Source organism: Prionailurus bengalensis, chromosome D4, assembly GCF_016509475.1.
Source record: "Prionailurus bengalensis isolate Pbe53 chromosome D4, Fcat_Pben_1.1_paternal_pri, whole genome shotgun sequence".
In the NCBI taxonomy this organism is placed as follows: Eukaryota; Metazoa; Chordata; class Mammalia; order Carnivora; family Felidae; genus Prionailurus; species Prionailurus bengalensis.
In genome coordinates this window covers 405,723-431,237 of record NC_057359.1, presented here as the reverse complement: position 1 = coordinate 431,237, position 25,515 = coordinate 405,723, and the positions used below count along the sequence as shown (strand labels likewise).

At 41.0% G+C, this 25,515-nt stretch overlaps 1 protein-coding gene across 3 annotated transcripts in view; it reads left to right on the top strand.

Moving 5' to 3' along the window:
* The window catches only part of IARS1 (isoleucyl-tRNA synthetase 1), a 68,672-nt gene that overhangs the window by 8,032 nt on the left and 35,125 nt on the right, over positions 1-25,515 (top strand). For all 3 annotated transcript variants that reach the window (XM_043565765.1, XM_043565766.1, XM_043565767.1), the window contains 9 exons: positions 2,369-2,451; positions 6,805-6,922; positions 11,428-11,575; positions 14,589-14,676; positions 14,940-15,000; positions 20,164-20,259; positions 23,161-23,283; positions 23,798-23,889; positions 25,234-25,332. In XM_043565765.1, the coding sequence (XP_043421700.1) occupies positions 2,369-2,451; positions 6,805-6,922; positions 11,428-11,575; positions 14,589-14,676; positions 14,940-15,000; positions 20,164-20,259; positions 23,161-23,283; positions 23,798-23,889; positions 25,234-25,332 (908 nt within the window). The remainder of the gene's footprint in view (positions 1-2,368; positions 2,452-6,804; positions 6,923-11,427; positions 11,576-14,588; positions 14,677-14,939; positions 15,001-20,163; positions 20,260-23,160; positions 23,284-23,797; positions 23,890-25,233; positions 25,333-25,515) is intronic.

Genomic DNA, 25,515 nt, shown 5'->3' with positions numbered 1-25,515 from the left:
TTAGTAAGTCCTGTGAAGGGCTAGCAGAGTTCCTGCCTCTCTCATTCTTTCTCAAGGGCTGAGGAGCAGAGGTCCTCAGCTCCCCCTCCTCCCTGGCTCTCCAGCTAGTGGTCTGCGTAACTTAAAAATATGTCTGACTTGTATTTTTCCATCTCACCATCTTACTACTTTGACTTCTCAAACTTGCTCTTGTTCCAAATTCCCTATTCCATATCAGTCTTCAGAGCTTCACACATGATGCTCGTGAACAAATCAGATGCCAAACCCTGTCAAGTTTTTTTTGCTCAGTGTCTCTTGTCTGGTCATTTCATTCCTACAGCCCCTCTCTGGTCTCCCTCCCACCCTCCCCTTCATTTCTGTAACCATCTCCTAATTGGTCTATTGTGCCCTTCCCTGCTCAGCATTTTGAGTAGCTTCTCTTGATTGGTGAATAAAATCTGATTTCATCACCCTGAAAATTAAAGCTCCTCTGTTTTCTCCTACCCTAACTTTTTTACTTTTTAATTAAAAGGTTTTTTTAATGTGTATTTGTTTTTGAGAGAGAGACAGAGCTTGAGGGAGGGAGGAGCAAGAGAGAGAGGGAGACACAGAATCCAAAGTAGGCTCCAGGCTTTGAGATGTCAGCACAGAGCCTAACACAGGGCTTGAACCCATGAACCGTGAGGTCATGACCTGAGCTGAGTCGGACGCTTAACCGAATTAGCTGCCCAGGCACCCCTGTTTTTTAATTTTGTAATTTTTTTTTATTAAAAATCATTTTTTTAACCTAACTTTATTCAGTCAAACTTTCTTGCTTCATTGCCAGAAGGGAAAAATCTAATGAGTATAATATGCATGTAACTTTCTTTACCTTAAAAAAAATTTTTTTTAACATTTCATTTTTGAGTAATTCAGACTTACCAAAAAATTGCAAAAACAGTTATGAAGAATTCATACTCTTCTCTACTTCTCAAATTCCAACACTTTCAATAATCATAATGTAATTATCAAAAGCAAGAAATTAACACTGATAAAATATAATAGGCCTTTTTCAAATTTAACTAGTTGTTCTATTAATTATTACTGATCCAGGATCCTGTCTAGGAATACACATTGCTTTTAGTTGTCATACCTCCTTATTCTCCTTAAGCTGGAAGATTCCCTCCGTCTTTGTCTTTCATGACCATGTCACTTTTTAAAAAAAAACTTTTTTTTTTTTTTTTTAAATTTTTTTTTTTCAACGTTTATTTATTTTTGGGACAGAGAGAGACAGAGCATGAACGGGGGAGGGGCAGAGAGAGAGGGAGACACAGAATCGGAAACAGGCTCCAGGCTCTGGGCCATCAGCCCAGAGCCCGACGCGGGGCTCGAACTCACGGACCGCGAGATCGTGACCTGGCTGAAGTCGGACGCTTAACCGACTGCACCACCCAGGCGCACCTAAAAAAAAACTTTTTAAAAGTTTATTTATGTATTTAATCTCTATACCCACTGTGGGGCTGCAACTCATGACCCCAACATCAAGAGTTGCATGCTCTACCGACTAAGCCAGACAGGCACCCCAGCCTTGTCACTTTTAAAGAGTATAGACTGATTATTTTGCAGAAAGTCCCCCAAAGTGTTTAGGTTATGTATACATTTTTGACAAGAATGCTCAGAAGTGACATCATGCCCTTCTCGGTCTGTCATTGTCAGGAGGCCTGTGATGCTGATATGATGTCTCATTGGTGACATTAATTTTGTTCACTAAGGTAATAGAGGTCAGGTTTCTCTGTTGTTAATTTGTAACTTTTCCTTTATAATTAAGTATGCTGTGGGGAGATCTTGCAAATATCCTGTTTCTTTTAAAAAAAATTTTTTTTTCAACGTTTTTATTTTATTTTTGGGACAGAGAGAGACAGAGCATGAACGGGGGAGGGGCAGAGAGAGAGGGAGACACAGAATCGGAAACAGGCTCCAGGCTCTGAGCCATCAGCCCAGAGCCTGACGCGGGGCTCGAACTCCCGGACCGCGAGATCGTGACCTGGCTGAAGTCGGACGCTTAACCGACTGCGCCACCCAGGCGCCCCTCAAATATCCTGTTTCTTATACTTTTGCTTAGGAATTTTGGCGTCCGTTGATGATTCTTGCCAGCAGCAATTACACCTGAGGTATTTGCCAAGTGGTAGTTTGGGTAGACTTGTATAAAAGAATATTAATATTTATAAATAATATCATCTGCAGATAGGATGAATGTCAAGAAAACTGGTTCTTAACCTTACACAGATTTACTTGAAACATTGGTTGTTCTGTTTTTCCAAAATCACTGGACATGGTGATGATAGAAACATAACATTGAAGTGCAGTAAAAAATATCATTGTCTAATAACTCTAATGTTCGTATTTTTAGTCTACTGTTACCAGACTTGGCCGATGGATTGACTTTGATAATGACTACAAAACTCTGTACCCACAATTCATGGAATCTGTCTGGTAGGTTTATTTGAAATTGTAAATATAATGAATATTCTGTTTATTGCTTAGTGGAGAGATTATGTACCATGAATCAGTTTTTCAGATTCATAATTATTTATCTAAAATCTTTGGGATGGATTTGTTTTTGTTTTTAAAGCTTTACTATTTTATTTTATTTTTTTAGAGCACTTTTAGGTTCACAGCAAAATTGAGAGGAAAGCACAAAGATTTCCTGAATTCCCTGTGCCCCCACACATGCACAGCCTCCCCATTATCAACGTCCCCGCCAGAGGTGATAACATTTGTTACCACTAATGAACATACACTGACACATCATAATCATCATAATCACCCAGAGTTGGTAGTTTAGGGTTTACTCTTGGTGGACATTGTACCCATTAATCATACAGAGGATTTTCACTGCCCTAAAAATCCTGTGCACCAACTGTTTATCTCTCTCATCCCAGATTGTTTTTAAATTCAGTAAATTTTGGATTCTACTAAAGTAATAGGATATGCATATATTCCGTGGTGTATAATGGTTCCAGCAATTTGAACAGCGATTTGTAAGCAAATACGTTAGTATTTTTCATCAGAACACATAATTGTTCATGCTAATCAGGTAAAGAATATAAATGGCCTAATGTCAGTTAAAGGTTTTTGCCAAATTAGTACCAAATTTAGGGAAAATTAAGTCAGAAGTGGTTTTTTTTTTGTCTTTGTTTTTTAAATAGTGAAGTTTAAGAGATTATGTATTTTGAGTTTTATACTGAGACAAGTTGTATAGTGCAATCACTTGTATAGCTGTTTCAAAATGAATGCTCCTTTTTTTTTTTTTCCATCACTGTTACAAAACAACTGTTGTGATGCCAAAGTCTTACTAGGTGAACCTCAGGATAGATAGTACAAGAATCATTGCATATCGTTAATGGACAAAGAAGCACCATTATTATGATTGCAGAGTGCTCTATGTACATACTTCAGGCCTTGAGAAAGTCTTAACTTTTGTTAAATTATACAGAATGACAGTGAGTTGCAAAGCTGTTTTGTACAGTGTACTTTCTTTGTGCTGTATTGTAGGCGCACATGGCTCTTACTGCCTTCCTGTCTACCTGCTTACATTTCTCTTAGACAAGATCTGTTGTTGTACATGCTTGGCCCAAGTCCTTTGCCTTTGAAGAGCTAGATGCTTTGGGGCAGTTTTCAGACCCTCTGACTCTGATAAGCCCCTGTGGACACATCCCCAGGCCTGTATACCCAAAGTTGGAAGCTTATAAGTTTTCTCTGACAGGCTGGAGACTTTGGAGAGGGGCCTTCCTGGTCACTGAGCATCTAGAATTCTCATGATTATAGAAGCATCTAAGAACCAGGATTTGTGTTAAACACCTGAAAAAAAAGGTCTATTAATGCTCTGGATTAGGGTTGTTGAACTTAAATGTGGCTAATAATAAGGAGCCAAGAATACACAGTGGAGAACGGACAGTCTCTTCAATAAATGGTTCTGGGAAAGCTGGAAAGCCAGATGCAAAAGAATGTTTCTAGTCTGGTGTCTTACATCATACACGAAAATTAAATCAAATGGAATAAAGATTTGAATGTAAGACCTGAAACCATAAAATTCCTAGAGGAAAACAGGCAGTAAGCTCCTTGACATCTGTCTTAGCAATGATTTTTTTTTTTTTTAGATATGACTCCAAAAGAATGGTAGCAAAAGCAAAAATCAACAAATGGGGTTACATAAAACTAAAGAGTTTCTGCACAGCAAAAGAAGCTATCAACAATCAGGGCACCTGGGTGTCTCAGTCAGTTTGCCTCAGTCAGAGCGTCTGACTTTGGCTCAAGTCATGATCTCACAGTTTGTGGGCTCAAGCCCCACATCAGGCTCTGTGCTGACAGCTCAGAGCCTGGAGCCTGCTTTGAATTCTGTCTCCATTTCTGCCCTTCCCTGGCTCACGCTCTGTCTCTCTCTCTCAAAAATAAGTAAACATTAAAAAAAAAAAAAAAAAGCCATCAAGATGAAATGGCAACCTATTGAATGGGAGAAAATATTTGTAAATTGTGTATCTGGTAAAGGGATTAATATCCAAAATATGTAAAGAACTCCTACAACTCAGGAGCAAAAGAAAATCTGATTTAATTTTTTTTTTCAACGTTTTTTATTTATTTTGGGACAGAGAGAGACAGAGCATGAACGGGGGAGGGGCAGAGAGAGAGGGAGACACAGAATCAGAAACAGGCTCCAGGCTCCGAGCCATCAGCCCAGAGCCTGACGCGGGGCTCTTACTCATGACCGCGAGATCGTGACCTGGCTGAAGTCGGACACTTAACCGACTGCGCCACCCAGGCGCCCCAAGAAAATCTGATTTAAAAATGTGCAGGGGCATCTGGGTGGCTCAGTCAGTTGAGCGTCTTGACTGGCTCAGGTCATGATCTCACAGTTCGTGGGTTCGTGCCCCGCATCAGGCTCTGTGCTGACAGCTCGGAGCCTGGAGCCTGTTTCGGATTCTGTGTCTTCCTCTCTCTCTGCCCCTCCCCCACTTGCGCTCTTTCTCCCTCTGTCTCAAAAATAAACATTAAAAAAAAAAAAAAAGGAAAAAAAATGTGCAGAGATCTGAAGACACATTTTTTTTCCCCAAAGAAGACATGCAAATGCCAACAGACCTGAAAAGATACTCAGCATCACTCATCACCTGGAAAATACAAATCAGAGCCACAATGAGATACGACCTTATCCCTGTCAGAATGGCTAGTATCCAGAAGACAAGACATAACAAATGTCGGCCAAAATATGGAGAAAAGGGAATCTTCGTGCATTGTTTGTGGAAATGTAGATTGGTATGGATAGAATGGAGAACAGTATGGAGTGTCCTCAAAAAATTAAGAATAGAATACCACATGATACAGCAATTCTACTTCTGAGTATCCAAAAAAAAAAAAAAAGAAAGAAAGAAAATGTTAATTCAAAAGAGATATGTGTCCTTATGTTCATCACATTATTTATAGTAGCCAAGGTATGGCGTTAACCTACATGTCCATTGATTGATAAGAGATAAAAAAGATGTGAGGTGTGTGTGTGTAAAAAACAGAATATTACCCAACCATAAAAAAAGAGTAAATCTTGCCATTTGTGACAACATGGAAGGACCTTGAGGGTATTATGCTAAGTGACATAAGTCAGAAAGACAAATACCATATGATTTCACTTAGATGTAGAATCTAGAAAAACAAATCTCACAGACACAGAACAAAATGGTGGTTGCCAGAGGGAAGAGGGGTTGCAAGGTGTGTAAAGTGGGTCAAGAGGTACAAACTTCCAGTTATAAATAAATCATGGAGATGTAACATACAGCATGATGATTATCGTCAGTGATATTATAGTGCATATTTAAAAGTTGACCAAATGATAAATACCAAAAGTTCTTATCATAAGAAAAATAAAATTATTGCAGCCTTAGTGGTGGATGGTAACTGGATTTACTGTGATTTTGCAGTGTGTATAAATATCAAGTCTGAATATAATATTACATGTAAATTATGACTCAATAAAAAAGATTAATAAACTTGGGAAATTTGATATAAAACATCACTTTTTAATTTTTATTTAAAGCCAAGCAGTACCATGAAAAATATGCAGTTTTTCATAAAAATGTACTTCAGCAAATGAAAAAGAGTTTAACTCATTTATTATACTAAACACATAGGAATTGGACTATAAAAACTATACCTAAAAGCAGTATTAAGGGTTCCCACCAGTGCATCCTGACGTCCAAGTGGGATAGGTGAGTAGTTGCCACAGGAGACCCAGGAATAACTGTTACCAATGACATTTCAGCATTTTGGTGCATTTGGCTTAAAACAATATGGGTAAGTGTTTAATAAAAGTTTTTGCACAACTGTAGGAGAGATATCCTAATCCCAATGGTTTATTCTTTTTAAATTGCTTTGTAAAACTACCCGTGATAGTACAATTTAAGCAATATACCAGAAAACTATTAAAAGCAAATACTCTGAAATCCCAAGCATAGTTAAATATTGGTGAATGTCTGCTTTTTCAGCATCTGAAAAATGTAGGTGTGTATATGGATATGTATAGTTTTACACAACTAGTACCTCATTGTACGATATGGTATCACTTTTCCCACTCAGCATCAAGTCATGAACATCTTTTCATGTAAACAGATACTAGCACTTTTAATGGCTGTGTAATGTCTCAGACTACTCTTGTAATTTACCAGCTAGTCCCCAGTTGAGAAGCGTGATATTTCGACTGGCTGATAGAAACTCTGTAGACAGACTGGTGTAAATGTTTGAGTTTGGGGAGACAGAATTTTGGTTGGGTAATTATTGTAAAACTGTCTGTTTACTTGCTAGGTGGGTCTTCAAACAGCTCTATGATAAGGGCCTTGTGTACAGAGGTGTGAAAGTCATGCCCTTCTCCACCGCATGCAACACTCCACTCTCCAACTTCGAGTCTCACCAGAACTACAAGGTGAGTGTGACGTCATTGGGCATTAACTTATGCACACAGAGGTTAACCATTGTGATCACGGTAACCAGTCCCCGCATGGAATGTTAGCGTGGGGAGTCCGTCAGTTTGACCGTTTCTTACTGAGTGCTGGGAATGTTACCAGTTGCTAAACTGAGGCTCTATTAAGGTTAAAAATGAGGGATTTTTCCCCATGAGATTTGTGAATGGTGTGTCTTCATGTGATAGCTTCTTCTTTTGACCATATTTTTGGGCCTCTTGGGTTAACCAGTGCAGCTCTCCCTCTTTCCCTTCAGTCACTGATTTTGGAAGAGTTCTTGGTTGGCATGATGATGCCTCATCTGGGACCTTGTAGCATTTGTTCATTTGTTAAAAGTATTTGGAACCAAATCTGATTTGTGATTGGTTGACAGTATTATGATTTTATTTCTGATGAACAGAATAACAGCTGTCACTGCTGCGAAGGGAGAGTTGAGATGAGTGTGATGTCACCAGAGTACAGTCCGTGCTTTACCTTGTCTAGACAGACCGTAAAGGCAGGCAGTCTTCTGAAACGTGAAGTATCAGTTCTCATGTGTGTATTCAAGAGGTGTTTCCTTTTCTGAGGCTTTAACCCTCTTTGCTTTTAAAGGACATTAATTTGTTTGAAAATTATGTCATTAAAGCTTTATTTCAGAGGCACTTTTTATCTTACAGAACGCTTTCACACATCTCATTTGATCTTTGCAAATCCTTGTGAGGTGGCCATGATGAGTCCTGTCATCTCCTAAATACCCTTCTATGATAGTGCTCATGTTGTGTCATATTTTTTAGATAAAATATTTTAAGCACATAAAAATGTAGAGAATAATACACTAAGCACTTGGGTATCAAAGGCATAAATTTGTCAAACCTTAACATATTGCTGTGTTTGCTTACTTCTGAAAGATACTTTAGCTTGGAGAATTTCCAGCACACACAAAAGTAGACAAAATAATGAAATTAACTCCCATGTGCCTGTCACACATCCCCAGTACCTGTTAGCTGTGGCCAGTCCTGCCCCAGCAGCACACACTCCACTCACTTCTCCCAGGCCCTATTTCAAAGCAGATTTCAGACACATCATTTTACCAATAAACAATCCATTATGTATCTTTAAGACATAAGAATTGGCTATTATTTTAACATTACCATACTAACATTATCACATTTTCAAAAGTAATCAGTCATCCTGAATATGAAATATTCTAACAATCTAATACCTGGATATCATCAGTGTTTATATTTCTGTTTGTCTCTCAAATACCATGCCTTTTTTTTTCTCTGTTCCTTTTTGTTTTGTTTTGAATCAGGACCTAAGGAAGGTCTGTACGTGGTGGTAGTTGTGTTCTACATCTGCTTTCATCTGCAGCTCTTCATTTTGCTTTTCTTTTCCCTTTCCCCCCCCACCTTGCAAATTATTGTTTAGGAAATAGGTTTTATCTTGCAGAGTTTCATACAGTGAGTTTTGCTGATTATGTCTCCATGGTCTAATTTAGACCACATCCTCTGTATTTTGTAGAAATTGGTACTTCATCTTGTGTTTATGTCCTTCGGCATGTATGTCATTGAGAGGTCACTGGTTTTTTTTATGATGGTATTCATTTGTATCTGGTTTTTCTCACTCAGTATTGTGTTTATAACAGTCCTTCATGTTTGTAGTTGTGGGTCTTTTGTTGTAGTTTCTGTGCAAATAAATGGTCCACAATTTATGTATTTACATCACCTTTCTCTTTTCCATGTCCTTCTTACAACCTGATAGGTAACAACTGTGCTGAATTCGATGTTTCTTTCCATACATATTTTAATACTTTTGCTATCTCCCTAAATATTCGTAAACAGTATATAGCATTCTTATGCTTACCTTTTTTCTTTTTCAGATTTTTAAGTTTATTTATTTATTGAGACAGAATGCAAGCAGAGTAGAAAGAGAGAGGGAGAGAGAAAGAATCCTAACCAGGCTCCACACTGTTAGTGCAGAGCCCAATGCGGGGCTCAAACCCACAAAGTGCGAGATCATGACCTGAGCTGAGACCAAGAGTCTGTCACCTAACCAACTGAGCCACCCAGGCGACCCTTATGCTTATCTCTAATCTCATACACTGTACTTACCCTGCACCTTGACTTTCTTTGGAAACATTAAGTTTTAAAGATTCATCTTGATACATGTAGCTTTAAGTTAATTTGTAACTGCTGTATAGTGTTTCATATAACAAATAGATTGCAAGATATTAATCCTTTTGATAGACATCTGAGTTGTTTTGAAGGGTATAGCCCTTTTTCTTTAATGTTTACTTATTTTGAGATACAGCAAGTGTGAGTGGGGGAGGGGCAGAGAGAGAGAGAATCCCAAGTAGGTTCCTCACTGTCAGCACAGAGCCTGATGTGGGGGTTGATCCCACGAACTGTGAGGTCATAACCTGAGCCAAGATCAAGAGTGAGACGTTTAACTGACTGAGCCACCCAAGCTCCCCAGCCCTTTTTTTTTAATGGCAGCAAACAATGTTGCTAAGAACATTTTCTAATATAAATCCTTGTGTACTTAAGCTGGAGTTTTCTTTGGCTTCTAGATTTCTACATATTAGATCCCCATAATAGCTTGTGAGCTCCTAGAGCTTTTAGAGGGTGTATTCTTCTGTAAGTAAACAAGTACATTCTCTTGGGATGAGCAGATTGTGCTGAAGTAAGCTGAATTACAGGAGAGTGTACTTCTACCTGTTCCTAAAGGTAAACCGTTGTGGTGTAGAAAAATATTTGTTTTTTTATCTTTAAAGTTTTAGACACTGTACTATATATGAATGAATTGTGCACTACAATCTCTTTGTGTCTGGCCTCTCTTGTTCAAGATTATGTTTGTGAAAAGACATCTATGTTGTGTGTAGTAGATCATTATTTAATTTACCCATTGTACCACTGGTGAGCATTTAGGTAATGTCCAGTTTGGGGCTGTTACAGTAGTGCTACTTTGAACATTCTGGAGGTTGTCTTTGGGGAGCATATATACACACCTCTCTTCTGTTGATTACATACCCAGGAGTGGAATTGCTGAATCGTAGGCTGTACCTACTATATTCAGCTCTCGTATGGGGGTTGGCAAACTGTGAGGTGCCAGATAGTATTCTAGGCCTTGTGGGCTGGATGGCCTCTCACACAAGTACTCAGCTCTGTCAAAACCATTCCTAGCCCTTGGGTTGTAAGAGGTGACAAGCAGACTTGGCCTGTGCCTTGTGGTTTGCCGCCTCCTACTCTAAGAGGTACCAGCGACTCCTCCAGCGTGTACTGCAGCATTCTTGCCAGCACTTAGCATGTTCTGTCTTTTGTCTTGGCCATTCTATGGTCTATTTTTGTTTTTAACGTTTGACATAATTTTTGGACTTACTGGAAAGGTTACAAGAGTTCTCATTTCTCTTTCAGTGGTGGTCACCCTGTCACCATGTTTACATCATCTTTCTCTTCCTAGGGTGAGGGGTAAGACGGGGACCCTCTGAGAGTAGGTGGCAGGCATGATGTCCCTTTTCCTCTAAAGACTTCAGTACATATTTCTGAAAATCCATACTATTCTCTTAGGTAATTGAAATTAGGGAATTGATCTTGATAAAATACCATCTAATCTGTTGGTTGATTGTGTTAATGCTTCCCTTAATGTCCTTTTCAGCAAAAGAGAATCATAGGTTATGTGTTCTGTTCGGTCGCTGTGCCTCCAGCCTTCCTGGAACAGTTGTTCCTTGGTCTCTTTTTGATGACACTGACATTTCGGGAGTTCGGGCTGGTACTTTTTTCAGGTTTGTCTAGTGGTTAGTATGTGAATAAGGTGAAATTTGTAGAGCTCCTTTTTCTCAAGGCACTTTATTTAGAATGCAGTTGGTTTGGGTCAGGAAATGAGCTTTTCTGCTTTGTGGCTGTATATTAATTTTTTTTCTTTTATTGAGTGTGTGCGCAGGTAGGGGAGGGGCAGAGAAAGCGGGAAAGAGAGAATGCCAAGCAGGCTCCACACTGTCCACGTAGAGCCTGATGCGAGACTCAAACTCACAAATTGTAACCCTCCCCCACATGTGTGCATGCTCGCTCTCCCTCTCTCTCTCTCTCTCTCAAAATAAATTTTTTTAAAAATCACATTCATGTCTTTAAAAAATGATTCATTTTTGTATTTTGGAATAAAGAAAGGATAACTCTATTTTTTAAAACAGTTATTTTGTTGACCTAACTTTTTATAGATTTGTTATACAATAGGTCATTATAATAGTGAAATCTCTATTATATATTCCTGTTTACGTACTTAAAATGTTGTTTTTGTGACTATTAAAGTAACTGTTAAAACACTTTTGACGAATATAAAAAATGCATTTGGAATTGTTTGCTTTATATTTTCTTTTTATAAATACGGCGACGGGTTTTTATTCTGGAAGTCTATTCTTTAGAATCAATTCCCTTTTCTTCTGTGTTATTATTACAAATTTTGTAAAAGGGTACTTTATCTCATTTTATCTCAGGATGTACAAGACCCTTCAGTGTTTGTAACTTTCCCTTTGGAGGAAGATGAAAATGTGTCTTTGGTGGCTTGGACAACCACTCCCTGGACTCTCCCAAGTAACCTTGCCTTGTGTGTTAATCCAGATATGCAGTACGTGAAGATTAAAGGTAAGCGTGGGCCGGGTTACTTACGACTGATACGGAAAAGATCGATTTAACTTATTTTGGGAAAGAATAAAAACTTACATTTCTTTTTGGAGTAAAAATAGAAGTTTTTGAAAAAGTGTTAGAACTTGAATGTCAAAATAACCTCCAAAAGTTTTTTTTTTCATTTTTGGTTGAAAAAGTAAATGCACATAAAAATTAAAATAGAGATATAAAAAAAAGAGTCCTTACAGTTTTCAAATTGTAATACCCTTTTACACATCGTCCCCACGTTACAGATGAGGAAGGAGCTGGAGATTCAGAGAGGTGGTATCTCATCGTTACTAGGAACGTGATGTGTGTTTTCAACACCACCAAGCAGTTAACCTAATTTAGACACTAGCTACCTGGAGACAGTGTCAGGCGTCAGATCCCACAGGTTAAGGGCTCAGTCCTACAGAACCACCTGTACCACCACACCCTCAACTGCAGATGTCATTTTCAAGTCCTGTGCTTCCGACAGACCGTGACCCCTCTCCTTAGGTTGGATTAATGTGCTAGAGCGGCCCACAACTCAATGGTTTGTCGTGAAAGGATATTATAAAGGATGCACATAAAGAATCAGATGAAGTACATAGGGGGAGGTGTGGAAGGGTCCTGAGCCCAGGAGTTTCTGTCTCCTACCTAACTGGGATGAGTTGCCCTCACAGCATGTAGATACTCTCACTAACCTGGACGTACTCCACACCCCATCCTGTTGAGGTTTTATGGAGGCTTTGTGGCTATTGGTGTTTGAACTCAATCTCAGGCCCCTCTCCCCATCCCTGGGTGGGGGTTGGGGGGGGGGGGTGAAAGTTCCAATCCTAAAGTGACTTGGGGGCTTTCCTAACATCTGTTCATTAACATAACAAAAGACACCTTTATGACTCTTAGCACTTAGGACTTTGCAAGGGTTTTAGGAGCTCTGCCAGGAATGGGGACTAAGACTGAAATATGTGTTTCTCAGAATTGATACCAGAACTTGAGAACTTTGTGCCTTTCAGATATTCCCTTGTAGAGAGCCAAAATCTTGATGAAGCCCTTTCCATGGAGACTTCTATGAAAAAATAAGATTGTTACTTTAGGTTTGGGTAGTTTATGGAGGGAGGGGGAAGCCATGGAAAGGAAACCATAGCCAGAAAAGTAAGCACCTTATAAGACAGGTGACTTGATTCATAGCTGCTTGTGAGGCAGAGGAAAGATTCAAGAAAGGAATGGGAGGTGCGTGGGTCAGAAGACAGGTGTTTTCATTACTGCTTAGCTGGGCCTTGGGAACAGATGGGAGCAGTTCCTCCTGCTGGTGGCTGTGGGTGGAGAGCCTCTCTAGGCAGGACCCGGCCCCTGTGTCTCCCTGGGGACAGTGCTGCTCTCTAGTGAGTCTGACTGCCTCAGGGGCCATTGGGCAGACACTTCAGTCCTGACCTTTGTCTGCCCACATGTGACCCACATACCTGGTGGGCCATGTGTCCTGAGTTTTATCCAGAAAATGTAGACCCCACTGACCATGAAGCTCCAACGCAGCCAGAACTAGTGGGTGGCAGCGTTCGTTATTTTTAACAGCTTTTCAGCAGTTGCAGAGGTCTTCACAATGGTCCATAGATTCTCGTGTTTCTAATGGTGAACTGCATATATGTCATAGGCTCCAGTAAATCTTAGGATATATCTTGCTTTACAAGTGGGAGTTTAAATTAGTCTGTTTTTATAAGGTGATTTGCCATTTGCTGTTAAGTTTTAAGTGTTTGTACATTTATTCTAGCCTTGCTATTCCTAGGAAAGTTTCCTCCAGAAACACTCTAATAATGATACAAAGATACGTGCAAGAGCATTCATTACCCCAGTGTTCCTAGTACTAACAATCTGAAAACAGCTTAAATCCTAGTTTTAGTTGATGGGCTAAAATGACTTGCACTTCCACAGAAAGGAGTACTGGGTAGCTGTTTAGTCGAATAGAAAAGGCAATATATGCTAATATATGGAAAGATGTTCACAATATAGTGTGTGAAGGCAAACTGAAAACTGTATTGAGTTCTATCCCATAATTAGTAAAAAAAAAAAAAAGTACGCATTCACATAAGATGTATGTGAGTATACACGTAGAAATAGACACTCAAGAGGCACGTGGGTGGCTCAGTCGGTTTAGCATCCAATTCTTGGTTTTGGCTCAGGTCATGGTCTCAGGGTCCGTGAGATCAAGCCCCGTGTTGGGCTCTGTGCTTACAGTGTGGAGCCTGCTTGGGATTCTCTCTCCCTTTTCTTCTGCCCCTCCCTGACTCACACACACTCTGCCTCATAAATAAATAAGCATTTAAAAAAAAAGAAATAGACACTCAAATGATAGTGTCTTGCACGGGGATATGGTTATGGAGGACTTTTACTCAGTGAGTTTCTTCGTTTGTTAATGGGGCTCAAATTCACAAACAAAGATCATGACCTGACCCAAAGTCAGACACCTAACCGACTGAACCCATCCAGGCGCCCCGGTTAATGTTACGATTTTTAATTTTTTTTTTCAACGTTTGTTTAATCTGGAAAGATAAAGACAGAGAGAGAGTGGGGGGGGGACAGAAAGAAGAGAGGGAGACACAGAACCCAAAGCAGGCTCCAGGCTCCAAGCTGTCAGCATAGAGCCCATTGCAGGGTTTGAACCCACAAACCATGAGATTATAACCTGAGTCAAAGTCGGACGCTTAACCGACTGAGCCACTCAGGCGCCCAATGTTAAGATTTTTAAACATTTATGTATATGACTTTTGGTCGGAGAAACTAAAGATTAATATACTTAAAATGAGTAGAAGCTCAGTAAGCACACCTGCTGTTTCCGTCGTCTTTGGGTCTGGAAAGCAGTGTGTGTTGGTGTCCTTGCCGCATTTCTCTGAGTGCTGAGCACAAGAGGTACAGGTGATACAGGACCCCAGGAGGGAGGAGTGTGCTAGTGTGCTTCTAGACTCCGCCGAAGTCTGAATGTCACTCAAGTCCACTTTTTCCCTTGCTCTCATAGATGTCATCAGAGGAAAATTGCTCATTTTAATGGAAGCCAGATTACCAGCCCTGTATAAACTGGAAACTGACTATGAAGTCCTTGAAAGGTAAGTATACAAATTACTGATTTGTATGTGTGGATATGTGTATGTCTTTCTTTAACCTTGAGAGGTGAGACACCTACTGCCCAAAAGGTTTCTTATTCAAGTTCGGTTTTAATATTCCTGCTGTGTATGTTCAGACCACATATTCCAGCATTAATGACTGCGAAACAACTAAACCAGCAGGCAGTGATGACTTGACGTGGCTGCAGTTTTGTTTCTTGGAGGGTTTTAGTCTAATTGTGAGTTTGCCTTTCTCCTTTTTCTAGATTTCCTGGTTCCTGTCTCAAAGGCAAGAAGTACAGGCCCCTGTTTGACTATTTTGTGCAGGTGAGTTCAGGGACCTGCCTAACGTGGGTCCTGCATAGCTGGGCACTGGGTCCCTGGAGTGTTCTGATGCACCTGCAGTGGGAGTCACTGCGTTGCTGTCCTGTGGGTTGTGTGGGTTTCCCGTGGCTTGTGTAGGTATCTGTTGGCTGTATGGGTGTCCATGGCTTGTGTGGGTATCCCTTGGCTTGTGTGGGTATCCTGTGGCTTGTGTGGGTGTTGGGATCCAAAGTCTTTCTTGGTAGCAATAAAGTTAAATTATATGTGTATTGCCTTCTTGTTTTAATAATTAAAATTGTATAGGAATTTTTTTAATACTTAAGTTATGAAAGGAAACACTTAAGTTTGAGAAGATTTATATGTATATATTTTTATTGCTTATAGATTTTATTGCTTATAGATTTTCATCCTGGAAATCTATTGGTTTGGAGGTGTTTTGGTTTTGTTTCACGAATTTAAGATAGTGCTCAGAATAAAACCTTGTGTCTAACGATCAACAGAGTTCATGTCAAGGAAACTGATGAGGTGGGGTTTTAAATCTAGGCATCAAGGCAAAGTTCGTACATTTGGTAACCTAGTTTTCTTAAGAGTCATGAAGCAGTTTTATGTAGTTTTCGTTTTCTGCCAACAGAGAATCCATGGCTATCATTGCCATGGAAACTCCACCACCACCAATAAAAGAACAGGGTCAGCAGGAAGTTCCTGTTGATCTCTGTCTATATGTGTTGGAGTGAAATAGTGAACAACACCCTCAGACCAGGCTTTATGCCTTATGTGAAAATTATATTCAGCTGTACATAGTATTAGTTGGCAGAACCTTATACCACAGCCCAGGATAAAACATTTGCTTACCTCTGTTCTGGTTCAGGAACAGAGTTTGATTCATGCAGGTGATCTCTGCCATTTGGGCTCTGTCCACAGTGTCGCTCACATCTGTCTTCATTTTTGTGTGTGTTGAGTGTTTTCCCGTGTTTCTCATGTCCCAGTTACATTTGACCCTCGAACAACATGGGGGTCAGTAGCGCCAATCTGGGTGCAGTGACTTTTGACTCCCCCCAAAATGTAGCTGTTAATAGCCTACTGTTGACCAGAAGCCTTACCAATAACACAAATAGTTAACACGTATTTTGGATTTTATATGTGTTATATACTGTATTCTTAAAGTAAGTAAGAGTAAAGAAAATATTATTAAAATCATAAGGGGACCCCTGAGTGCCTCAGTCGGTTAAGCATCCGGTTTCAACTCAGGTTTGTGAGTTCGAGTGGTTCGTGAGTTCCACTTGAGTTCTTGCGGTTCGTGAGTTCGAGCCCCATATTGGGCTGTGTGCTAACAGCTCAGAGCCTGGAGCCAGCTTCAGATTCTATGTCTCTCTGTCTCTCTCTCTGTCCCTCCCCAGCTCACACACTCTCTCAAAAATCAATAAACATTAAAAAAGAAGAAAATTGTAAAGAAAACATATAGTGGTTTTTCCAGTAGTGTATTCATTGAAAAAATTTTTTGGTGGTTTAAACAATTCTGAATACTTTGTTTTCCCAAACATTAAGTATGTATAAAAAGTTTTTCTCCACAAAAAGGCACAAAGTACAAAGTCCTAGCACATCTTTTTGAAAAACCATTGCTGCTATTTATACTGTCCTAGAATAGAGAAAGCCAACTTTATTATCAGGTTAGCAGAATCATAATACATAAACCTGACAAAGCATTTGTGGAAAAAATACCAGCTAACTTATAAATACAGATGTGGCGTTTCCAGAAACAATTGCTGAATTGATAATTGCACATACTAGGGCTGCAGCATGACATGGGCACATACGAATTTTGCAGAATCATACTTGTTCAGTGTCTTACAGGCTAAAGAAGAAAACGGCATCTCAGCTTGTACTGAAAAGCCTGTTTATGAAACTCAGCTTCCCCGTGTTTAATTCTCTTAGAGAATGAGGAATAAAGAAAACGTCTTCACTAAAAAAGAAAAAAATCTAAAATTGACCAGCCACCACAAAGGTGATGTCCTGCATCCGGTGGCCTTGGCCCCACAGTTGTAGCAGCAGGACAGCTGCCCCATCACCCTGGAGGTACGCCACTGGTCCGAGGCCATTGCAGCTGTGGCCACACGTGGGCTGAGGTGGCCTTCAGGGAGGAGTCTGCACCCGGCCAAGATGGGCTCCGGGCTATGGCTGCCCTGGTGCAGCTCCAGAGCCTAGTTCCCAGAGGACTCAGGAAGCAGGGGTGACAGGGACACAGGTCTCCCTGCACGAGGCTGTCCCTGCCCTGTGGGCCTGGCCTGTTCTGCAGCCCAGCCCCCCGTCTGCCAGCCCTCAGTGCTGGACCCCACCACACTGTCGCCATACAACCTTCAACACTGCCTGTCCCCAGGGCTCCGGAGGCTGCTGACACCCTCAGCAGGCCTCTGGGAACTCAGGGCAGCAGGTATGACCTCTGCACCAGTTGCCTTTGATTCACTTCCCTGGAGACTGGTGAATAATTGTCAATAAGTGTCTTGTAGCTTTTGCCGTTCACTCTTAGGGAGAAAAGTGTGCTTAACTAGACCCGCAGTTCCAGCCTGTGTTATTCCAGGGGTCAACTGTAATGGCCTTCTTCCTCATTCCAGGTTGCTGCTGGTGGATTTCCCTGTGCTCCCTGTGAGCCCGCAGCTGTCGGCCAGCTCATTCCTCTCAAGTGGTCTCCATTTGGCCCATGTGCTTCCTAGCCACATCCTCTAATATTGCTTTATTTTTTTTTAATGTTTATTTATTTTTGGGAGAGAGTGCATGTGCCCATGAGTGGTGGGGGCGGGGGGCGTAGAGAGAGGGGAACAGAGGATCTGAAGCTGTCTTTTTTTTTTTTTTTTTTTAATTTTTTTTTCAACGTTTATTTATTTTTGGGGGGACAGAGAGAGACAGAGCATGAACGGGGGAGGGGCAGAGAGAGAGGGAGACACAGAATCGGAAACAGGCTCCAGGCTCCAAGCCATCAGCCCAGAGCCTGACGCGGGGCTCGAACTCACGGACCGTGAGATCGTGACCTGGCTGAAGTCGGACGCTTAACCGACTGCGCCACCCAGGCGCCCCCTGAAGCTGTCTTGGTGATGACAGCAGAGCCTGATGTGGGGCTCAAAGTCACAAATCACAAGATCATGACCTGAGCTGACGTCAGACGCTCAACCAACTGAGCCACCCAGGCACCCCATAATGTTGCTTTAAACATATCCTTTGCTTCTGTCAGACTGGCCCTTTCTTTCCCTCCTTTCCTGCCTTTGTTTTCAGTAGGTTTTCCTCCTATTTATGAAATTCTTCATCTTCTTTAAGGTGCTCAAGTACAATCCACACTTCAAGGCTGAACTCAGACACCACCTGAAGAACGTCTTTTGAAATGCCTCTGGTTTCTCCTTCTGAAAAATGTCATTACTACATTCTTCTCTTATAGATCTTAACACATTCTGTTTTATGTCGGATTTTTTAAACACCTATTTATTTTTGAGAGAGAGAGAGAGAAAGCGCGCGCGTGCAAGTGGGGGAGGGGCAGAGAATGGGAGACACAGAATCTAAAGCAGGCTCCAGGCTCCAAGCTGTCAACACAGAGCCTGACATGGGGCTTGAACCCACGAACCATGAGATCATGACCTCAGCCAAAGTCAGACGCTTAACTGACTGAGCCACCCAGGCATCCCTTGTCAGATTTGTTTTGTCTTGAAACTCTCTCACTAAATCAGTTACTCTTACCCTTTCTGACCCAGACCCTATTTGAGAACCCAGGGAGAGCTCAGTGCTCAGCAGATGGGCTCAAACACAGCAGAAAGGAAGTCTGGGTTCAGTCAGAGGTCTTTCTGGAATGTGCACTTGGTCCATATTCCACTCAGATAGCTTCTGAATTTCTGGGACCTTCACTGAGTTTTAGGCAGGTACTAGAAATTCTTTGACTTGGGGCAAAATCATCTGATGTATCCCTAAGATACACATGTTCTAAAATATTAAGTGGGAGCTATAGGGGTAGGTGCTACCTGTGGGGGCTGTGCTACAGCTCTGGTGACCACTGACCACCCATCCCTGGCAATTCAGGGTCCAGAACTGGACCGAGAGGCAGGACCCCGTGGGGTTCCGCTGTCTGCTGCTAAAACAGCTCCCACTCAAACGTCAGGCTAAGAGCACACGTGTTCCCACTCCACATTTAAACTATTGAAGACACACCAATCAGCTTCTGTCCTCCCACACCAAAAATATTTCCAGGTGGTGTAGGTTACAGCAATGAGAAATTCCTGGCTGTTTTCAAGTTTGATTTTAGGCAAGTGCCAAGGAATCAAAGAGCTGTGATGCAGTTGAAGATAGCATCGTTTTTGGAGCCAGAAGACCTTGAGTCAGGTTGTGTTCATCACTGTTGTGTATTTGGACAAACTATTTCATCTTTGTTCTGAGTTAGTTCATCAATGAAATGAAAATAGAATCAATATATTTGAAACACAGAAATACCATGTGCCTTTTTCACAAGATCATTGGATTAAATGCGATTAAGTGTGAAAATCTATTCTGAAAGTAGTCTTCACGAAGACAGAAAGACCAGCAGAGGATCGGTTTGGCTGAGACGGTGTATTGGAAACACATAGGGAGAGGTGAAGGTGGAAGGAGGAGGTCTGTAGCATCACAGGTAGTAACCTGACTTTGCAACAGTGCGTCCTTCCGTGTCACAGTGCGCAGAGCGCCGTTAACCAGAGCTTGTCATTCCAGGTGCCCATTCTGGCTCCTTGAGGGTTTGCCCTGGTGGCAGGGCCGACAGAAAGGTGACTGGGAGCATCCCAGAGGTGCGGCGGGTTAGGGGACATTTTCTGAGGCTGCACAAAACTCTGCACACCAGGTGCTGGCATGGCTGGGAGGTCAGCAGGACTCACAGAAAGCCCCATTTTGTGACTGGGGAAGTTCGAACATTTTCTCTGCATTTCTTCAGATAATTCTTCACGTAATTATTTCATTTTAGGTAATTATTTCATTTCTAAGTGATAAATTACAGAAAAGATGTATTGAGTTAGCATGTTTCTTCCCAGTCTGAATTATTCTGTCCTATCTCTGAAAATAATTTTGCGTGTTAGGAGTTTTTCAGGCTCTTAGCAAATACCGTTATGAAATTAATCCTAAAACGTGTTCCATTCACTACACCTGCTGACCTTTCTGTTGCAGTGCAAGGAGAACGGCGCTTTCACGGTGCTCACCGACAGCTACGTGCGGGAGGAGGAGGGCACTGGAGTGGTGCACCAGGCTCCGTACTTTGGTGCTGTGAGTAGTAGAGCTCTCCTAAGTCGGTCTCGTGTGTGCCATGAGCGTGTGTGTGCGCGAGTGTGCCCACGTGTGTGCGTGTGCGAGCGCACCTCATGCTTGCCCACATCATAGGGCCCAACACTTTGCAGGCTCACTGCCCCCAAAAGATGGCTTATCAAACTTATATCTGCAATTTTCTTCACCCTGAGCTCATCTCTGAAAGTGGTGAGCTAAATCCTGGGCATCCCCAGCCATTTGGTCTTTCTGGATGAAAGGCATTCTTTGTTTTCATTCATTCGTAATGTACTCACCGTGCCCTCTACTCTCTACCGTGTGCAGTTCTGTGCGGTCACCATGACTGTCAGAGTGCTGAGAGGTGGTATCACCTCCACTGTGCTCGTCTGAACACTGTGATGAGAGGACAGAATTTGACCTCTTCAGAGCAGGATGGTGTGGTTAATTTTACATGTTGCCCGGAGTAATTTTTCCAAAAATGCAATTCTTTTGATGTAACTTGTGTATGAATAAAACACTGGGGACCTACCTACATACTCTTCTCAGCTTGATCGTTTTGTCAGTGAGAGTGAAGCTAGTCTGTCTCCATTCATCATTTGCTTTCATACTTAACCTTGGCAGAGATTTTTATTATGGAAATCTTCAAACATACCCGGAAGTAAAGAGATGTTATAATAAATTCTTATGTTCACATCACCCACCTGCATTGATCCGTTTTATCTTCTTCCTTCTCCTCTTCCGCCCACACCTTCTCTACTTAGGACTGAGGGTTTTGAAACAAATCCTCAGCATCGTGGTCTTCATCCGTACACATCTGTGACTGATCAGAACTTTCGTTTTTAATATGCTACCATGCCACTGTTGCACCCAGTAAAGTTAATGCTTCCTTAATATCACAAAATTGAATATGACGGAAGCATTCTTAATAATGCTCTTTACTAGGTTTTAAGAACTAGTCAGATTTTAGTTACTCATGATAGTTTTCAAGTCAACTAGTATGACTTCTTCACTGATAATAAATTTAAAAAAAACTTGGTTTTAAAATGTGCTTTAGTTTTTCCTTTAAAATTGTATTTGTCACATACTGGGTATGTTTGGATTTTTATTTTTTAGGTTCCACGTAGGAGTGAATTCATATGTTGTCTTTTTCTGTCTGATTTATTTCACTTAGCATAATACCCTCTGAGTCCATCCATGTTGTCAGGAATGGCAAGATCCCATTCTTTTTTATGGCTTAAAAATACTCCATTGTATATTTACCACATATTCTTTGTCCATTCATCTGTTGGACACTTGGGTTGTTTCCATATCATTGCTTTGTAAATAATGCTGCAGTAAACATAGGGATGCATATATATTTTTGAATTACTATTTTCTTCAGGTAAATAGCCAGGACTGGATTTCCTAGACCATATGATATTTCTATTTTTAATTTTTTGAGGAACCTCCATTCTGTTTTTCCCAACACCATTTATTAAAGAGACTGTCTTTTCCCCATTGTATATTCTTGCTTCCTTTGTCATAGATTAATAGACCATATAAACATGGCTTTATTTCTGGGCCCTCTGTTCTTTTCTATTGATCTGTGTGTCCATTTTTGTGCCAGTGCCATACTGCTTTGATCACGACAGCGTTGTAGTGTGCCTTGACATCTGGGAGTGCAGCACCTCTAGCTTTACTCTTTCTCAAGGTTCCTTTGACCATTTGGAATCTTTTGTGGTTCAAGCAAATTTCAGTAGTATTTGTTCTAGTTCTGTGAAAAATGCTATTGGTGTTTTGGATAGGGATTGCATGTGTCCTGTAGATTGCTTTGAGTACTATAGTCATTTTAACAATATTTGTTCTTCCAGTCCATGAGCATAGAATTTCTTTCCATTTGTTTGTGGCATTTTCAATTTCTTTTATCAATGTTTTATATTTTCAGAGTACAGAGAGGTTTTTCACCTCCTTGGTTAAGTTTATTCCTAGGTATTTTATTATTTTAGTGTAATTGTAAATGGAATCATTTTCTTAATTTCTCTTTTCTGCTGCTTCATTATTAGTGTCTGCAAACACATCAGATTTCTGTGTATTAATTTTGCATCCTGCAACTTTACTGAGTTCATTTATTCTAATAGTTTTTTGGTGGAGTCTTTAGAGTTTTTTGTATATGGTCATCATGTCATCTGCTAAGTGGCAGTTGAACTTCTTTCTTACCAATATGGATGTCTCTTTTTTTTTTTTGTCTAATTGCTGTTGCTAGGACTTCTAGTACTGTGTTGATTAAAAATGGTGAGAGTGGACATCCTTGTTCCTCATCTTGAAGGAAAAGCTGTCAGTTTTTCACCATCTAGTATGATACTAGCTGTGGGTTTTCCATAGATGGCCACTATTAAGTTCCCTCTAAACCCACTTTCTTGAGGGTTTTTTACATGAATGGATGTTGAATTTTGTCAAGTGCTTCTTCTGTATCTTTTGAGATGATCATATGGTTTTTACCCTTCATTTTGTTAATGTGGTGTATCACATTGATTTATTTGTGGATATTGAACCACCCTTGCATCCCCAGAGTTAATCCCACCTGATCGTGGTGAATGATTCTTTTACTATAGTGTTGAGTGCAGTTTGTGAATGTTATGTTGAGTATTTGTGCAAGTATGTTCACCAGGGGTACATGTGTGTCCTCTTCCTTCTCACTTAGTGGATGCTCTGCTGTATATAGGGGTCTGTGAAGTAATGGCTGGAAAGATGATGTAGTCCCTGTCCAACTATAAGGGGGTATCTGAATGGTCCTGAATTAACTTCAGGTGAGAGGATAATTAAAGTCGATTAAGTCGTATGTCAGAAGACAGAGCATTCTCTTGTGAATCAGTCACTTCCCACACTCCTGTCTTGAATACACTTAACCTGTTTCCTTCTCCCCAGGATGACTATCGGGTCTGTATGGACTTCAGCATCATTCAGAAAGACTCTCCTCCTGTTTGCCCTGTGGATGCTTCAGGCTGTTTCACAGCAGAAGTGACAGATTTCACAGGACAGTATGTGAAGGTCTGTGTCTGTAGGACAGAGAAAGGTGTGGATTTCATCATATTTCTTTGTTTAATCAGCTTCTTATTAAGTAGCTTCATATCTGGATTTTTTTCTTTTCCAGGAAATTGTTTTTTTTTTTTTATTTGGTTTGGTTTCAGCACATAAAACCAGAAAGATAGATATCATCGGCCACATTGTAAGCGTCTAGTATCTTGAGAGGAAGTATGTTATAGTTTCAAAGGCAGGAAACTAGGCTCTGATTGGTAACCCCCAAACCAGCTTTGTGGCCTCGGGGCAGCCATTGCTGGTGGAAGACTTCACTATCTTATGTGGTGTAGAAGTGCTTAATAAGTACCTAAAGGTAGACTGTGCCCAAAATGTGGGCTGGGTATTTTTATAATACATGTGTCATTTTTGCCATTTATTCATAGTAAACATATCAAAATATCAGATTGTAGTAATGTACATAATTATATTGTGTTACCAAGTATTGTAGGATATTTTAATGACTGTGCATTTATTTTTCTAACAGGATGCTGACAAAAACATCATCAGGACCCTGAAGGAAAAAGACCGACTTCTTGTTGCTAGCACCTTCACTCACAGCTACCCTTTCTGCTGGAGGTGAGAAAAAGCAAAGACTTATAGCTCAAGCTTCTAGTCTGTGGGGACATGTAGTGTGTGCACCTGCTTTTGTCAATCTGGGGTTCCCCTCATTTGTGTCCTTTAGGGTTCATGTTTGGAAACTGCCCTCTTGAATTCCATGAATATGTGTAGTTATTGTTTTCCTCAGCAGTTGTCTGAGAAGTATCATTGTAGACAAATATTTGGTGTCAGGTCCACATTTCTTTAGGTGAGACTGATCTCTACCATTTCCTGGTGGAATTTAGTGAGAGATATAACATGATACAAGTTTGAATACAAGATCATACAATGAAGAGGTGGGTGAAAATGGAATGTTTGGGGACATCAAGTTCTGTTCCCACATTTCCTTTTTGCTGAAGTTGACATCATTTCTTAGATAGCTATCACACACCAGCAGAACTATATTTTCCTTCTTGTTCAATTTTGTTTTTAAATGTCTATTTTTGAGAGAGAGAGAGAGAGAGAGAGAGAGAGAGAGAGAGAGAGAGACAGCATGAGCAAGAGAGGGGCAGAGAAGGAGGGAGACACAGAATCCAAAATAGGCTCCAGGCCCTGAGTTGACAGCACAGAGCCCGACGTGGGGCTTGAACTCTCGTGAACCGCGAGATCACGACCTGTGTCAAAGTAGGATGCTTAACCGACTGAGCCACCCAGGCACCCCTTTGTGTTCTTTTTTTTTTTTTTTTTTTTTTTTTCAACGTTTATTTATTTTTGTGACAGAGAGAGACAGAGCATGAACGGGGGAGGGGCAGAGAGAGAGGGAGACACAGAATCGGAAACAGGCTCCAGGCTCTGAGCCATCAGCCCAGAGCCCGACGCGGGACTCGAACTCCCGGACCGCGAGATCGTGACCTGGCTGAAGTCGGACGCTTAACCAACTGCGCCACCCAGGCGCCCCATTTTTTTTAATGTTTATTTATTTTAAGAGAGTGTGAGTGGGGGAGGGTCAGAGAGAGAGAGAGAGAGAGAGAGAGAGAGAGAGAGAGGGCGAGAATCACAAGCAGGCTCTGTGGTGACATAGGGCTTGAACTTAGGAACCATGAGATCATGACCTGACCTGAAATCAAGAGTTGGACACTTAACCGACTGAGTCACCCAGGCGCCCCTATTTTTCTTGTTAATCTTTTATTAACTTTTGCCTTCTTGGTGTTGTGGAGATGACCGGTACCAAGGACGTAGGCATTAGTATTTGCAATAAAAACAAGTATTAGCAGAAGGCCAAATAGGTGGTGGTGACGTCAGTAAGAAACTAAAAGTTGGCCTTACCCTGGGCGCCTGCACACCTAAGTCTGACCAGCACATCCTGCATTGTTGCTTCCCCAGGTCGGACACCCCACTCATTTACAAAGCAGTGCCTAGCTGGTTCGTACGGGTGGAGCACATGGTGGACCAGGTGTTGAAGAACAATGACCTATGTTACTGGTGAGCAGTGAGATGTGTGTCTTCACAATGTCCTGTGTCATTGGGTAGGGAGCATTGGCTTATCATTGTCCCCAAATATAGTAGTTCTAAGGGTCATCTTTTACTAAACACTATAATAATAGCTATTTTTTATTCTGTATTTTCAACACCGTGAAATTATCTTAATAATATTATATAAGAGAA